Source organism: Molothrus ater, chromosome 1 (genome assembly GCF_012460135.2).
Source record: "Molothrus ater isolate BHLD 08-10-18 breed brown headed cowbird chromosome 1, BPBGC_Mater_1.1, whole genome shotgun sequence".
Classification (NCBI taxonomy): domain Eukaryota; kingdom Metazoa; phylum Chordata; class Aves; order Passeriformes; family Icteridae; genus Molothrus; species Molothrus ater.
This window is the reverse complement of record NC_050478.2, coordinates 39,322,574-39,341,228: the sequence shown is the minus strand read 5'-3', so window position 1 is coordinate 39,341,228 and position 18,655 is coordinate 39,322,574. Positions and strand designations below refer to the sequence as shown.

The following is an 18,655-nucleotide window of genomic DNA, read 5'->3' as shown; positions in this document are numbered from 1 at the left end:
AGATTTTTTGTAAGACTGATTTTTATAACTAATACTTTTCCAGAAATTAAAATGTGTCACTACAGCCACACAACAAATGTTTTATAAAGAATGTAAACTCTTCTAAAGCTGGTATCCTCACTTTGTGACATCTGCCTTACTGACCCCTGGCAGCAGCATTAGGTCTCACAATGGGCCCTGACCCTTCTTCCAGGGCTGATGGAGAGCAATGCCACTCAGAAACAGGAATTGCCTGTGTGACTGCTACTCACCTGAACCTAAGGTGGTTTTACTTTAATAAAATAACAAGTAACAATATTTGCCCATGTTTATTAATTTAATTTATTAATTTATTAATTTAATAAATAAATTATTTCACGAGTCTTCTATGATTTTCCTATTGCAAACACGTCAGGCTCTGCAGGACTTTTGCCCATTTCTTGTAGCTGCTCTGAGTCTGGCAAAGAACCAAAACCTCTTGGTCTACGAGAGACTGGCACACGACCCAAAAAGCACAGGAATGCCTCCAGTCCTGCCTTCTCCCACCATTTCTAAATGAGCTAAGCAGCAAGCTCCTGAAACCATCTCTGCTGTGAAGAAGAAACTCCTCATTAATTAATGCAGCCAGGGAGGCCTGTGTGGCACCTGATGTCAAGAATGAGGATGTGTGCTGCGTGCTGCACGGGGTAACACGGGGCAGGTAAATCAATGGGGCTCACAGAGTGACGACCTACTTGGCCCTGCTCTTGTTCGGTGCTCATGCAGCGCTCACGTACCCATAAAAATGGGTTTGCTCATCCTCTGACCCCTCCAGCACTGTGACCACACCTCCAATTATTAAGTATTTTGCACTATGTATCTCAGGATAAAAGCAGAAGCCGAGTCACAGGTCACAAAGGCAACAGCATTATTAACATCAATGAAACTAAATCACTCCATCCTGAGCATTTATGGCAAGGGCCTCGTGCTCACACAATTCATGTGTCTAAGATGTACTGTTGTCTGTTTCGTGGGACTGGAGATACCTGCCCCAACTGTAGGTTAAGATAACTTAATGATACTTGATATAAAGTTATTCTGCCATCATTAAAAGTGTATAACTAAGACAGAACAAAATAAAACAAGGCACTAAACACAGAAGCTCAAATGGCACTAACTTTGAACAAAAGCTGTTGAACAGCATTGTTTTATAAAGATTAAAGAGATTTTTATAACATTCCTGTTATGTAAAGTCATTTCTATTGGATTTTAATGAATGAAAAGATCTGGAAGATAAATAGTACAATAGCTTCAAGCATACAAAGAGCACTAGTTTGGCCAACCTATAATTTTTTCCAGTCTTTTCAAGAGAGTTCCATATTATTCAACCAGACAGTATAAATTCTAACTTTAATAGAGACTATCAATCATACTGGCTTTGGCCTATGGGTGGCTTCATTGGGAAAACAAACAAATAAACAAACAAAATCTACAATGGAGAGCAGAACCCTAAAATACAACCCAAAGCTCAACCTGCATGCTTCCAAGAACTTGTCTCTATAATTCCAGTGATATAAACCTCAAGTTCCAGAATCAGAAGTCTACAGACAGAGTGCTGACAGTACAGGTATGAAAACAGAGTAGTACAAACCAGAAGAGTCATCCTGCAATGGACTATGTCTCAAAACCAATTCTCATTCAAGGCACCCTCCTTCCTATCTTGCCAATTTTAGTTGGTATTTGCAAACATTATTGTCTTGAGCTATGCACAGCAGCTGCCAGGCTTTTCTGCTCAGCCACAGAGAGCCAGTGCTGCAAAGCACCTCCACAAAAATACTGACCTGAAAATGCTGGGACCAGGGCATAAAGACACAAACCCCAAGATTTAGAGGTAGCCACTTATTTTGCATATTGACAGAAATTCATACTATGCAGTACTTTTCTGAAAGGCTGACTGACTGGTTTATTAATCATCAATAATGCATCAGCAACACAGTCTTAATTCCACAGGAATAATTCACAGAAAAGAAAAACTCGACATTGCTAATCATATAACTTTGGTATTTACCAATCTATGCCTCAGAAAATGTTCCCATTTACTAATAAAACTATTTCTTCAACAGGTGAGTATTCCTGAAGTAGTGCGGGATAAATTCAGGATGGTAAACTGATAATCAACCAGGATATTTTCTGATAGGATTGGAAAATTGAAGTTACTTGTAGACCTTCTAACTGTTTTGCTTTTCATCTCCAAGAAGACAAACACCCTGCAATAGAACAGGGCAAATAAAAACCTGATCTAATTATACTTCTTTGCTTATGTGACTGGATGAAAACTGTCCACATAAATGGGAAGAAAAACAAAACAGAAACAAAAACAAAACAAAACAAAAAAAAAGAAGAAAAAAAAAGAAAAAAAACACCAAACCCACTAATTTACTTCAAGACTGCCCAGCATTCCAGTATGTGTATATGAGATGTGAAGCCAGAATTACTATCAAGCAGCACAAAACCTGCAATTTTTACTCTTCAGAAGTACTGTCTTCACTGTGATTTTCCATTTAAATTTGGAGCTGAAACTTTGTGAGATTTCTGTTGAAAGATGCATCAGGAAAACTGCTATAACAAATCTCCTTTTCCTTTAGCAGAAAGTGCATTGTTCCACACATGTGCTGTTTAGTCAAGACTTCTCATATCCAACAGTCACAGTAATGCATTTAGACAAGCATCTTCAACAACAAACTGATCTGCAAAGCTGTATATATCTGGGTTTCCTGGATGATAAATACATCAGTTATCCACTGCAAAGACCTCCAGAGACGTATCTTTTCTAAGTGATCCTACTTAGAAAGTTTATACCTGAGACAGTTTTGTTTGGAGCCACTTAAACACATATAAAACTAAGACCAAGAAGAAAGCATGCTTGTCATAAGGCAAAGAAAAAACTTTCCTTAGCTAATACCCTCAGCAGTGCTGCATGTAGAACTATCCTAGTTTTGGCTGGGAGTGTAACTTTCTTCCTAGAAGCAGGTAGAGTGCTGTGGTTTTGGGATTGAGTATGAGAATAATGTTGACAACACCAACTAAAGCATCGCTGTGTTAAGTAGTGTTTACTCTAAGTCAAGGGCTTCTCCGTTTTCCATGCTCTACCAGTGAGGATGTGCACAAGGAGCTGGGAGGGAGCACAGCCAGGACAGCTGACCCAAACAGGCCCAAGGGATACTCCAAGAGGTAAAATGCCATCCCCAGTACATAAAGAGGTGGGGGGGGAGTTGGCCATTGGTTGCTCATGGACTGGCTGGGCATCTGTCAGCAGTGGTGAGCAACTGTAGTGAGCATCTCTGGTCTCTCCTGGGTTTTACTTCTCTCCCTCTTTTTGTTGCCTCCCTTTTGATGACAACTATTCTTATATCCCATTTCAATATTAAATTGTTCTTATCTCAAACTATGGGTTTTACCTTTTATCCCCCTTGATACTCTTCCTCATCCCACTATGGGGGAAAGGAGATGTGAGACAGCAGCTGTGCAATAGTTGGTTGCTATCTGGTGTTAAACCACAACAGAAACTCAACCACAGACTCAAGGGCTCATTCTGCAGCCACTGGCAGCTCACAGACACCAGCTGTCCACTGGGCTGCTCTTCAGAAGCTGCACATGAAGAAAAGAGCTACTTATGGAAGAAAACTAAAGCAGTATTAATAACTGTGCAACTTCAGAGGATTCTATATTGAGGAATCATCACCATTCATTATTACAAAAAGGTCAGTTTTTTTTTAAAAGCAACACTGGATTCTGCAGCTAGTATACTAATGCAGGATATACCAAAATGCATAGCAGGTTTTGTCACTCTTGGCTTCCATAGCTTTGGCATGCCATACAGTTGCCTGTTTATTTTTATAAAAAAAAGAAGTGAAAATGGTATTTCAAAACAAATGCATGCTCTTTGCCCAAGTAAAATACATCATAGATGAACAACTGCGACCACTACTGATAAAATTTCAGAATGAACACCATCATTATTAGAGGAGAGCTGGTCAATAAAAGGTATTAATACCAAGCACTTACTTGCAGGTGATGGGGTGCTGCATCCACTAGTTGGTGGGTGACTCTGGAGTCCATGGAGGGAAGGTAGTGACAGTCCACCAATGACTGGAGGAAAAAGTAAGGGATATGGTGCTGCTGGATAGTGAGTCATATGTCCATTCACGGCCGGTACGGGACATGTGCGGCTGCTGGTTGTCATGTTAACACCTCACAGGGGACAGGTATCACGTTGCATCACTCCAGGCCAGCACACTGGATACCTCAAATTATGAATGACGAGGGCTGTCAAGCCTGAAGGTACACCTTAAGCTGGATTGAGGGATGATGAAAAGGTAATTCACTATATCAGGTCCATCCTATATTTCATCGCTGCTTCCTACTCTTCTGTCTTCTAGGACATCCTTGCTCTGCAGACTGTGGTTAGAGAGTCTTACTCTGGTATCAGGGTGCAGTTCAGTTGCCTCTACAAATATTTCTCTGGGAGCACAGCTGGTCTCTACAGATGCATACTGACACAGTCTGGGGGAAGAAAACAATATAGTAATTAAAATATACATAGTTTTTAAATGTGAACATAGAAGACTATTTTTCTCATTGTTATTTTTGTTGAGTCACAATTTATTTATCAGTGTCCCACAAGGTCAGCTCATGTAAAACTCTCACCCTATTACTGAAGCTAACAGCAGAACACCCATTGAGTTGATTTCCCTGCACAATGTGCAACAACAAAAGCTACTTCTGGTGTGACACAGTCTTGTTGTGAAAACTGCCAGATTTAAAACCAATGCATCAATAATTACCTGAAATATTAATGCTGGGGGAGAAAAATAATCAACTTCTGAAAAATTTCCCTGTGTATGAAAGCTTCCAGTGTCCCCCTAAAAGCTACAGAAGGATTGGCACTGAGGGGGCTGTCAACTTACTTCAGTGCCGTGGCTCAGGCAGGACACTGAGACACACGTCTGAGGGCAATTTTGGGTTGGACTGTTAAAGCAGTAATTGCTTTAATAAATTACTGTTTTCACAAAGAATACTTAGTTTATTATCCCTTAGGAGACACCTCACTAATGGTTTTCTATTTTTTTTTTCTTTTGAGGGGTAGGGGAAACTGCCCAAACAAAGAAGCACCCATTATTTCATCATCTGGTGAGTGAGTGGCGTGAGTCAATACCATGCAATACACTGCTCCTGTGCTATGCTAGGAAACTCGCTTGTTCTCATGACACCATCTTCAAAGTCATCCAGAGCTCCACACACCTTCCTCAGTATTTCACCCAAACAGCTGCCACCTTTCAAGGGGTCCTCATTTTTTCAGGCTCTGTACCAAAAGCCTCAGGCTGAGAACAGGAATATCACTTCTTGTGATATTCCCACAAAATTTGCCCCCGCCATAGCAGTTCAAATCTACGTACAGCAAATGGCTGGTGGCCTCTGAACCAACCTGCTGCTGCAACACCAGAAAGTGCTGCTTACTGGTGTCTTGAGAGATACAGTACTGGGAAGGCTGCAACCACTTCCATATTGCAAACACTGCTCCTGCAGCTACTCATGCAGTGCTCCAGGCAAAAGCCAGTGAGTGCTGCAGCCGGCTCCTGAGCTCACCCTGCACAAGGAGTTTACTCATCTCCTCCAACACATACTGTAGGAGGAACTAGGAGCCACAGAGCAAACTCAGCCACCCAAAAGTAAGGCAGTCCACGGCTGAGTAAAGCTTTGTTTCCTGAGACAATGTACTACACTCTTGCATCTGCCACAGTCAGTGATCAGTAACCACATCCACCGCTATATAGCACTTTTATCTGTAATTCTTTGAAATTATAGCCTGAAACCAAAAGCAAGAGGATTTTGGGGTGGGAAAACAGAGGAGCGGTGAAATGATGTGTCAAGGTCACAAAGCAAAACTGCCGCCAGAGGAGGAAAACTGTGACAACGCAGTACTGACTATCACTGCTGCTGCTCAGTGCACCAGTTGTCGGTAAGAATTCAAATAAGCAAGGAGAAAAAAGGAAAAAAACCCAACTTGGATGCACATGTTTGCCTGTCAGAGAGCAGCAGAGTGTTTCTCCTCTGTGTGGAATACCAGCAAAGGTTACCAGCTGTGCATGTTGTCAGACAGCAGCTTCTGCTGAGTGCAGCCTGCTTGGGGATAACTGAAATGTAGCTCGTAAGTATTTGATAACTGTGTAAATTATGCACAAAATGCCTTTAATGCTAATGGATGCAAACGTATGCAGAGATGAGGCTGCAAGAAGGGGATACAGAAAGTGGAGGCACAGTTGCTGGCCAAGATGAGCTCGAGGACCACATGCCTGGAGACCAGTGAAACCAGGCAGATCTTTTGAGGGAGCCCCAGCAGCTAAAATACATTGACTCACAAACAACACAAAATGAGATGAACCATCACTGGTGCCTGCTTTACCTGGCTAAGACTTTATGAAGCTTAAGAGACAAGGAAAGTAGAGTATCAAAGGAACACGCAAAGTTTTATAAAGCAATTCCACAAAAGCTGGCAAAAATACCACACTTTTAAGTGTTTGCAAAAAAAAAAAAAAAAAGAACAAGAGAGGGATGCTGATGAATACCAGCCCTAAAAATGTGTGCATTAAATTAAACACAGAACAAGGTCATCTATTTTTAAATGATGTAGGGCTCTGGAAACAAAATTCATCTTACAAAACTATCTAACACCTTCAATTATATTTCTATTAGCCAGAAAAATGCAGAGCTCATCATAAGTTAAAAACGTTCCCAGAACCACATCAGATATATATTCATATTTAAGTGAAAAGTATTGAAAAAAATGCAACTCCTTCAGGACAGAGGGGGAAAAAGGCATTCAGGAAAACTCTTTGGTCAGTTCTTCATTACTGAAGGAACATGATCTGTGATGGAGTGGTGATGACAGAACACAGCAATGTTATAGCTCCAGTATACAAATATATATATTTAACAGTGCCAAAACTAGGTTATAATCATATAGTTTTGTGTCCTTATAATTTTACATGAGGTGTAATTATAAACTGGAAATACTACATGAAAGTAAGTTTTTCTTGTGTCACTCAAAAATCACCTTCCTTTCACCACTCACAGCCAGAAATTTCCTGCAGATAGCTGTGCTGGAGATAAGCCTTGAGAACTTCTTCCTCTTCAGAGTTCTTCAGAAATTTACTTTCCATAGGCAGAGAGAGAAGACAGTGTAAAAGTCATGATACTCTAAACACTCCAATCTGTGTCCCTTGGGAGCATCAGGTTGTTCACATGGCAGAACATCTATGCAATGGTCAAGGAGCAAATTGTAGGCAGATTAGCTACCAATCAGCAGCTCCAGCTTCTTGTAAAGAAGCAAATGCCACTCATTCTATGGTTTCCAAGGAATTTCAAGTTCCTTGAAATGCTAACAGAGATTACAGACCCATCACCTTCATACTGCCCAGCAGAGGACATCCCAAAGTAGAAACTGCTGTAGAACAGGAAACACAACAATCAGCTTCCCCATTCACGCCAGTTCCATGGCACAACTCTCATGACACATTTCACTAATGTATCACCAGATGGACACATTCATACCCCTGAACCTAGCACTGGACATCAGCCACAGATGTCTAGGCTGCATGCAATTCCAAGGTGAAAACACCTCTTTTGCCTAACTAAACCTGTACCATAGCTCAAAACACTGTGCGGGTGTCAGCTTTGTGAAGGACATTTTCCTTTGTTGTCTTTTGCTATGGTAAATACCCATAGCAACAGCATGGATTTCTGCCCTGGAGGCAGAAGGCAACATTTTCAGAAAATGGCTGTGACCAAGGGACTTCAGAGGATCTCCTCAGCATACAATGAAAATCCTCTTCCATAGGCTTCTCCTTAGTGACTGTTCCTGAGTACAAGGCCCCTAGTACAAGCAGTATGGAAAAGGATCATACAGAAAAGTTCCTTTGAATGTTCACCAAGAGATGATCACACTGTGCACTACTTTGCATTGAACAGCGGCCAATGACTTTTCTTTGACAGAACATATGCCTCCTCCTTTTTGGTTTTTACAGGTCTTTTATTGACTTGACTTCAGTGATAAAGCAGATGGCCACAGGGGAAGGAGGCTACAGTAGCTCTAGAACAGAGCAGAATATTTATCAGCTGAAGTTAATGCAGCAGGTGTATCTCTTCCACATTTCTTCTCAGTGTTTGTGCAGCTGAGCAGAAATTTAAAACTACAAATTTTCACATATAAGCTTCAAATTTTACTGGATAAACAGTAACCCAACTTTTCTTATTGTCTCTGAATTTCCCATGCATTTTGCACAGGCTTGACTACAGAAAGCAGCTTTGCTCTTCAGACATCTGTCAGTTCTCCTAAAATATATTAAATATATTGAGCCTCATTCATTATATTGCTATTTAGCTTCCATTTGGTAACAATATTTGGTATTACTGTACCATAACTCATCCTTCTGAATTTTTCACTTGTATTAAGATTTATTTGAATTCCTAAAATCCCTTTGCTGTTACAGGTGACTTTGATGCACATCAACAGCTGGACAGGCAAGAAGCCAAAGCAGGAGGTTTGGCCAATTGTTCTGTGTCAGTAGGAAGGTTACGCTCTGTCCTCCCTTTTGCCAACAACATCCCAATTCCACATTCCTCTTCCTCCCCTCTCACTAGGGAATTAAGTCGCCAGCATTGCAAGTAAAGCAGGATTTTTGTCTTTTTTTTTTCTTCCCTCACTTCTGAAAAGGTCAGTGGGGTGTTCTGCCCTACCTATGGTAATGTTTGAAATTCAGCAATCATTTTAAGATATCCATGATGTAGCATCCAGAAAACTTCTAAGCTAAATCTGCCATTCCTACACCGTTCTGCCACAGTAAACTCAGTTGCTCTTCCTTTACAACTGGGGGACAAAACCAGGAATGCAGAAGAGGCACCCCAACATGAGGACATGTTCTGCACAGTGCTGGGCACTCGGGAATTTGCTTCTCCAAGCCCTCAGTCTGCAGCACTGCTGTCCCCGAAGTTTCCAGGGTCACAGAGGAAGTCTCTTCTAAGTTCATTTCTCACTTTCCTGCCAATGCCAAACCCCCTGCCCCTCCCTTAAATCTTAGGCTAAAACAGGAATCACTGGACTGGGAGGGCAGCCTGGGCAGTAAGACAGGAGAGGCAAGTTGCTCTTCTCAGAGCAACAAAAACAATTTCAGAGAAATTTTGCATATAAAACCTTTCAACAATATATTTATTACCTGTTTTCCCCAAGGGACAGAGTTGGTGGTGTTCTTATTTATTAGCTGGCTTCAAGACATATTCTAATGCTGTTTTCAAAACAAGTCAAGTTTTGAGAACGCTTACTGTATTTAATGTATAGTTTGTATTGAAGTCCCTGATTATGCATATGCTTTCTATTATGCTGGCTGATGGTGTTGCATTCAGCAGTACTGAATAATTCAGCAGATTTAGCACGACTCAAGTGTAAATCAGTCAGATCCAGTAACACGATAACCACACTGCCTTTAAACTCTTAAAAATGCATGGAAACTTTTATTTCATAAAGAGGCTGTACTCCGTTCTGCACCAGTTCTCACTGACTGTGAGATGTTGCATTTTTGTTTTCATGGCTATCCAACGAGATTTAATTAAACAATAAAGTAGTTACTGTGGCAGAAGTAAAAAAAAAAAACCAAAAAAAAACCCTTGGAGTGTTATGTTTCCTTTATTAGCATAGTGATGTGAAACTAAACAGAAAAAGCAATCTAATAACAAACATTCCTTTGAGAAGGGCTCTGGGAGCAAAAGGACATCCACTTATTGTTCAGCCCATCCCATTGGTCCATATATGGCAATAAAGGTACAATAGAAGGAAACAGGAAACAGACTGGCACATCTGCATTATCTTATTAGAGGCTAATGGATATCTGAGAGGAACATGCATCTGATGCTGAATAGTCTGTACCAATCTCCGAAGCAATTACTCTTAATTAGTGGATTCTGTTTATAGATGGAACTTAGTGTACCCTTTTGTATCAAAGAGATGCAGGCATCTGGAGAGAGATATGGTTTTCTTAAAGGGAAAGCATTGCAGCACAATGTGAGGGTTGGGCTGGTTTTTGGTTGGGGTTTTTTTTGAGTTTTTTTTTTTTTCTTGCAAATAAAAGCTCTCTGAAGCATAACATATTCTACTGTCTTATTAATCAAAAGAGCATGCTGGTTTAAAAAAAGTAAAGGGGAAAAAAAAGACCATACTCTTAATCTCAAACTCTGAAAGTAAACACAGAAAGCTAATACTCATATATGAATTATATGACAAAAACCACTTTGATGATAAGCAAATAAACAACTGAACCTAAAATTTCCAACCGCTGGCCAAAAAGCTTAAAATAGCAGCTTAAGTCAGAAGAACAACATCTGCATTTTGTATCTGCCAAGTCTGCAGCCAAAAAAAGTAAACTACTCTATATGACCAGATGCATGAATAAAAAAGAAAATGCATGAAACAGAACTTCAAAGTCAGTTTATTGAAAAGCAGATCTGTAGCTCTTACATCCCATAACCACAATTGTCACATATTTTCAAATATAGGTACAAGACTTAAGGAAAGAGGGAAGATAAATTGTTGTAACAGAATTAAGACACTCTTTCTATGACATTTTTCCTGCATCTTGGTATGCAAGATAGCTGTCTGCTGGGGGACTGTGAATTCCTTTTTGTCATAAAGCTGACACTTGCAAAACGGGTTTCTGTTTTATTTGGGGTCTTTTCCCCCGACATTGTTAAGAGATAATTAATATAATTAATGCAATTGCTGTTTATTTTAAAATCCTATTGGGAAGTATAAAAAGGAGGGGGGGAAAAGCTTCTTTCTCCCTTAGCAGCTATGCTTCGAATTTCCTGCATTGCAAACACACACTCATGTATGCCTGAAAAAGAGCAAATCTAAATCTGAAAGGGGAAAAGGGAAAAAAAAAGTGAGACACAATGACACCCATTTATTTACACACCATACAACAGTACCCTGCTGTGCCAACTATTGATTTTAGTGGAACTGAGAGTCCATGTTGGAGAGCAGCAGCTGTGAGTACATAGCTTGAATCCTCATATGGGAACAATACTCCATAAGCAGAATAACCTATTTCAGGCAACCTTCATGTATAACAACTAACATTAAAAGCACACAGAGCTTACATTTCAAAACCTGAAAGGCACTATGGTTATTTGTTCTGCAAAGGTTCAGGAGAGTTATTAATTTATTTGTGCTAACACAACCAAGAAGTGTGAAGGATTGAAAATCCATGCTTCACATGTCTGTTATTCTACAGAGATGTTAATTCTGTTCTATACTAACCATATTTAAGATCCTGTCACTGTATCAGGCAATTTCTCATCTTCTCCTGTTGTTTGCTGCTTTAAAGGGCTGTTTGAAACTGAGGTGTGGGGTGGTTGGGTTTCTGGGTTGGGGATTTTTTTTTGGTGGAGGGGGTCAGGGGGTTGATTGTTGCCTTTTTTTTTTTTTCCTACAGCTATCTGCATTCCATGTTTTTTCTTTCATTACTCAGCAGTTGCCAAAACTATACTGAGAAGCAAAGATAAATGGTTAGGTCAGGTGATGGGGTTAACAATTTACTGTGTGTACTGCTCCGAGAGCCAGATATAGGAGAATTGGCTCATGTTTATGTACAGGATGAGAAGTTGATTTCCTGTGCAGTGGCTTTCAATCACCTCTGTAAGGGACTCTCTTGCAGTTTTCTGCAGAGAATTCAAAGGGCTCTGAATACATTTTGTGCTGGTATATAGGACACTCTGCTTTGTAACTAAATGCATTCCTTACTTACTCTGTCACATTCAAAAAATCCTGAAGGACAGTCAAGGAAAAAAGTTCCCTTTCATCTATGGAAACCAAAGGAAAGGTAACTGGGCTTCCTCCTTCCTGAGTTTAAGTGAACTTGAACACTCATTATGCTCCCCAAATTTAAAAGCTATTTCTTAATGCTTAAAATTGCTCTTTCAACAGAATCAACACTTCTGTTCTTGCACAGTCATCTCTGTTATTCCTTATTAACATTTCAAAGGATGTAAAACAGTAACTCCATACTGAGAATATCTTTCATGAGAGACTATCCTGTATGCTACAGAGGTTTAGGAAATCAGAGATTTGCCAGACCAAAGCTGCAGGGCTTTTCTGCAGACTGAACCTGTTTCCTTGTATCTGCTCATCCACAAAACTGAAGAGGAAAAACAAATCTCTTCTCTCAAACACCATTCAGATGATCCACAATTTAAACAGCACAGGATACTTGGCTCTTAAAAAGCAGGTTGGTCCCTCAGGTTACACAGAACCAGAAACTCCAGTAGGAAGCTTTCTGCACTCAAGGTACTGTGCCTATTGCTTTAGTTCTCTGACCACATTTTTCCAGCAGGTGTCCCGTGTTCCTGAATAGTTTCTCCCTACAGTTCAGAAAAAACAAGACTTGATTTAGCAATCCAAATTATTCTTTACTGTCCTGTGTGTCCAGTCAGATTGTTTTGTTCATATCTGCTTCTATGTGAGATGGCAACCACGAAGATAAGATATGATCACTGACAGGAATAAGGAACTTATCCTTAGGGGTCCCTCCTCATTAAGTCAAAGAAGGGAAAAAGAAGCACAGGTAACAAAGGTAAGCTGCAACCAGCACCGACATGCTTCTAGGATTTGGGAAGATTTACACAGGCCAACAGGTAGTACCTTAAACTGGCAGCATACTCAACTATCCATGATCCTTATCCATGAAGGAAAGGTAGCATCTCTGATTAAGTTCAGAATGGAATATGCTCCCTGTCCAGCAAAAACAAACTTCCACAAAAGTCTTGTCCTTAAGTGGTAATTAATTGGTTTTTGCCCTTGCCTACAAGGCACCACAAGATACCATCACACAGATTCCCAGCCAAAGCAAGATTTTGCGAGAAGAGCTCTTGGAAAGAGACGAGAGGCCAAGGGAAGGGAGACTGAGTAAGCAAGAAAAACCACATCCTGCTGCCTATATTCAGTAATGTCATCCGATATTATGGGATGTGCAGACATTTACAAGTATGCCAATAGCTTCCCAAGTGGCGTTACAGCCAGGAGGAGTGAGGAATCTATCTGAAGCCTCCCTAGCATGCTCTCAGAATGCTCATCTTTAACCTTCTAGCTGATGAGAAACATGTCATGGTGACCAACAGCAAATACAGCACTTACCATCACTGCAACTACTAAAAAGGTCTTACACTGGCTGTTTATAACTTTTAAGAGGCCTCCGAGATCAGTAAGAGGGGGTCAAGTGATGTTATTGTTTTGGTGACAGACGGAAGATCCCTAGTAAATGATCCCAGGGGCCTGGGAGTTATTAAAAGAATGGAGTACTTCATCAGCTCAGAAGCTGAAGAGGAAAGCAGCTTTGGAGGGCGGTTCCTTGACAGAAAAGTACATTTCTTTGGGAGGCCAACACTCTACAGTCACAACATGCACTGCAGAAACAGGATGACAAGAGATACTTCCTTAAAGGAGAGCACAAAGAGATGTAACACCAGTGACAACTTTTACTGGTACTGGTCTCAAAACCCCAATCAATGAAGCCAGGAGTCAAGGAAATGATTCATCAAATGCTCTATGAGTGGTGGGTGCAGAAAACATTAGTTTTGATGGCTGTGCTTTATCTGAACATCCACATAGGTGACATTAATTACCCACAGGGTTATGTTAGGAAAGATCAGAGCAGTTTAGACCTGAAGCCTTTGCTGTTAGTTTTTTGAATTTCTAGAGATGACTGTCCCAGCACAGAAGCAAGACTCATCTCTCTGCTCAGCCTTAGAGGCATATTCCTGAGAAGTCCTTGTCCTAGCAGAACCACCACAATAAAACAAAGCACCACATCCTCTCCCTGCCTGAGGTCATTTGGGTAGTCTTCCTCTGCATGAGCAGGATATCTTTAGTGCCACTAAGTATGGAACCGAGTAGTCAGATTCATCCAGCCTGGATGTCTAGCCACAACTGCAAATATTGTCATTAGACTTGCTTTCACCACCAAATTAAGGCAGAAAATGGTCTACATCTTTAATTTCTACTTTGTTCAGTAACTGGACAACCAGTAAATACAGATCCTTTTGTGTCCCACTATGGCACAAATGTGCTGCCTGGAAATGCACTGATGGGTGAGTGCAGTATGAGATCCTCACACACTGTGCAAAGAAACAAACAGACTTCAACAGTCACTAGGATAAAAAAAAAAAAGATGAGAATAAAATTCTGTTTAATTTGGAAAACATGCACTACAGCAGAAGGTTCCACCTCAGCTCAGCACGCTTCACTTTATAAGCCACACAAAGAAGGATCCTGCAAGAATACACTTGGCTGCAAAGAAAAATTCTGCTATCTGTAGTAATCTAAACTCCTTGTTAGGATAAGCATGTGGATTCACTCAAAAAATGAATCATGTTTATTCGGGAGGCTGTCTGAGAAACCTGAAAGAGGATTTTGTAGAAGTTGTGCATGAATTGTGAAATAGCACAGATTTCCCAATCCCCCAAGAGCTGGGAGGCACAACTACGCTCAGGAGGTAGGTTCAATCTGTTAGCAGCCCAGTTTTTTGCACTACGAGGCTGGAAGTTCTACTTCCTCTGAGCTAGAGGAGTTTGCATCCCTGCTGCACCCATTTATCAAGTGAGGACGGTGATCCAAGTGGAACAGGGGGAAAAAGAGGGTTCAAGCACTGGTTGTGAACTTTGTTTCTGAAGACCAGTCTGTTGGACTAGAGGTGCATTTATCATCTTAATATCATGGAGGTGTGGACGCTGTGCTAACACAAAATAACTTAACACACATAATTTATCACCTTTTGTTATATATGTCAAGTCTGGTAGTGTGTCTGCTGAAAGGTTCTGCAATTCCTCTGAGTTATTAGAGTCTTCTGTCCTACTTTACCCAGAAGACGACATTTCTGCTGTCTACGTCAGGCTCCTGAACCTTCACTTATTAGATATCACAAGTTCCAATATATTCCCAGTAAGACTCCCTGAGGGTCAGCAGAATATGCCAGAGGGCTGGTGGAGATTATGAACATCTATTTTAAAACCTCTGTTCTCTGTAGCTCCCTGTCACAGGAACAATAGGGTAGCAAAATTAGGAACGAGCACAGCCATTAACTAGGAGGGGACAAAGCCGTAGCACGGATCACAGAACAAAAATAGCATTTTTATTGTCAATATTTTGCTTAACAGGGAGCCAATAAAGCAATTGTAAAATGCTAATAATACGCTGAGATAACACTGCACATGTAAGCACCCTCAGAGCCATCCTCTGAATCATCTGAAAATGTTGCAAAAACCTTATCAGTCAGGTCATAAGGACAGAGGTGCAATAATCAATCACAGTATCCACAAAACCAGCGCATCTTTTCCACATTCTAACATTCAGAAGATCTATATCCCAGAATTGTCTGCTAGAGGCACTGGGCAGATGGATTACATTGTCAGAAAGACCAACATGAACTATGACCTTACATTTCACATCCAAAAGCATCTAAAAGGAACCTAAACACTGACAAAATTCAAGGAGACTTGTGTCATGCCCACCAGTCTGCAAGGCAGGACTTCTGATACAGCACAAAGGTATTCTTGCAGAGTAAGCAAGTGTGTGAGTTAACTGCACAGCAATCATTCCCAACAAACCCTTTCCTGAAAGGACCTTTCTACTGGTAAATGTAAGACAACTTTCCCACTTCTGTGGGCAGAGACACCAGCCTGAATTAGTTCATGTTCACAGTGCAGACAGAAGTTGCATGCATCCTCTCAGGGATGGCAACAGGTCATACACTACCATGCAGCACTTAGACCTGCCAAAACCTGCCATCATATTTAAACATTTCAACTATGACCAAGATCAAACACTTATCAGGGCAGCATTTAGCTTCTGAATCCATTGGGATCACTAATCTTTCAGCTTCACTGGCAAAGTAATGTATTAAAATAATGAATTTTGAAAACATTTAAGAAAGTAACAGTGAGCATTTTCATAATTAGGTCATAAAACATGGGTCAAGAGCAAAGTTCTCAAACCTTTTGGAATCCCCCAGGAGATGGTAAACTTGGCTAACAGTGCCAAAGATGACTCCTCTTGTGGAAAGACAGTGTGTTTCAAGCAGAGCTTCTTCCAACAAGCCTCCAACCAATTCTGAACCACCACAAGCAGAGCAACAGCAGGGATACTCAGCCTTGACAACAAGATGCTCATCTCTGCACCCTCCAACCCACAGACATCAATAAATGTAAGCCAGTAAGAGAAGCAATGCTCTCAAAGCTCCCAGCAGCGCCTTTACCCCCATGACAGCAGTCAAGCCCAGTGTGCTGCTGAGTATAAGCCAGCACAGCCCCATCTCCTGGTACCAACAGCACCACCTCTGCCACATCCTTCATCTGTGCTTACCAGGCTGTGCTGTCTGAGTCACTTTGCCAGGTACTCTGCATTTATTGGCTAAAAAAAAAAATATCCAGAGCCAGACAGCTGGGCAGGTGTTGCATTCCATACCACTTGTTATGTGTCTGGTAAATGCCCTTCCCCACTGCAGCAGAATGATCTTCCTAAGGCTCTTCCTGCATGCTTTTCAGGAGAGCAGCACTTCACAAGTCAGGATGCAGCAGACCAATGCATTACAAAGAACACAGAGGAGTGAGAAGCCTGAAAGCCCAGCTGGGTGCCCAAGGCTGATAAGACAATCTGATTTAACCATGCAAATACCAGCAACCAAGTAGAGCATATCTTGGAGCTGGGAACTGCAAGCCAGACATGTCACAACAGAGAGAGCTTTTCTACCAGCACCTGAAGTTCCTTCAACAGATGCACATTAGGTGAGCAAATGAAATAATCCCCAAGTAAAAAAAAAAAAAACCAAAAAAAACCAAAAAAACCCAAAAAAAAAAAACCAAGAAAAAGAAAAGAAAAAAAAATCCCAAGACAAAAGAATGGCCTCAGTTACTGAGATAAAGCCATTCAAAATCCACTCTTGTCTTTTGTGATTATAATCAGGCCAAAAAAAAATCCCTAAGTGGAGTAGTCCACTCAGAGATGGCTGAAAGATACATGTTGATTCAAGCACAGTATCCCTCAGTATTATCCCAACTGCATTCTCTTTCCAGCTAATGGTGTCTATGCCAACTGAGGGTCACACACTTGCCCATTATATGGGGTCTCACAGAGCACCATATGCTAAAGCAAACCCAAAGTAAGCAGAAAAAACCAATTTGTTTCCTCAAAATGATGCATAAGCAAGAGAATGCAATAAAGATGTCAGCTAATGGAAATAATCTCTCAAAATAAGTGACATCTCTAAAGGCTGTCACTTCCTTTACGTAAGCCACAGTTCCTGAAGATATTCCACCCATACATCTCTCCAATTCCCAATGTGGAGTGCATCACTGTGAGATGAAGAGAATGGTGTTGCTACACACTGCATATCCAAGTTTATGAAGGAGAGGGGAAGGAGCCAGAAGTGAGAAGAAAAATGACCATGTTGGGTACAGTCACTGCTGTTTAATTTGATGACAGATGTGAAGATTCCCCCCTTCAAGAATGCAAGCCAGTGTACACTGTCAGAGTTCCACAGTAACAACAGACTGAAAAAAACCCCTTAGCCTATAAAAATAATAAAGTGAAAAGTGACTAAATTGTGTGGATCCCTTAGATATTCAAGGACATACTACAATCAATATACCTGACTGAATATCACATGAAAGAATACTCCAAGAAAAATAATGCAGAGTTCTAATATAGCAAGAGATGGAAGAGATACTGAAGATCATCAAGAAAAAGCATCCTGTGGAATAATATTTTGTATAAACAGCTGCATGTACAACATGGACCATATTCACACAACCACTCTGCCCCTCTTTTTGCCAGACAAAAACATGTGGTGATTTTTTAATAATATACATCAGAAATCAGGATATATTCTCCACAGTAATAATGGCAGTCGAGTGTTAAAGAAAACCATAAGATCTCCTCCCTTCTAACACACGTTGTAACCACAGTAATACACCTAGACTACAGTTTTATCACGTGTGAGCTATGACAACTTTTTCCTGCATGTGTTTGAAAAGTAATGATGGGGCTTAATAATAATAAAAAAAGAATCAGGTGTATTGTCTTTATTGTGAGAGTATAAGGGGTTTGAAACAGAAAGAAATATCTATTCTCTTGTACAAAGAGGAATGTAAAAATGTAGCCTCTGCATGTCAGATCTAAGCATCAAAGACTAAATGCTTAAAAGTAGAATAAATCGAACATTTGAGAAATGCTGTAGTGAGAACATAAATTCCACCCTAGCATTTGATTTAGTGATAATCCTCCAAAACCAGTTCTGCATCTGATAAATACAGGTTTAAGATCCAGTTGTTGACACATGGTAAGGAAATGAAACACATTCTCCCTATATGAAGTTCACATTTTTCTGGGTGAAACAAAGCACAGTTGTACCTCATGTCTCTAAGGCACCTTTTAAAGCAATAAGGAGAACTGGAAGGCATCTACATGAAGCAGTTTTATCTGACGTGCTAAAAGGATCCCAGTTAAATAGCCTGACTGTCACATCCACTGCTAAGCCTTTGAAAAATAAGGAAATCCAATTTAAGATTTACGCAACAAACCCAAGGCACTCAGTTCCTT

At 40.6% G+C, this 18,655-nt stretch overlaps 1 protein-coding gene across 9 annotated transcripts in view; it reads right to left on the bottom strand.

Moving 5' to 3' along the window:
* Positions 1-18,655, bottom strand: part of RARB (retinoic acid receptor beta) — a 311,733-nt gene that overhangs the window by 187,283 nt on the left and 105,795 nt on the right. For all 9 annotated transcript variants that reach the window (XM_036379258.2, XM_054518507.1, XM_036379266.2 and 6 more), the window contains one exon: positions 4,024-4,521. In XM_036379258.2, coding sequence (XP_036235151.1) covers positions 4,024-4,201 — 178 coding nt within the window. In that variant the 5' untranslated portion in view covers positions 4,202-4,521. The remainder of the gene's footprint in view (positions 1-4,023; positions 4,522-18,655) is intronic.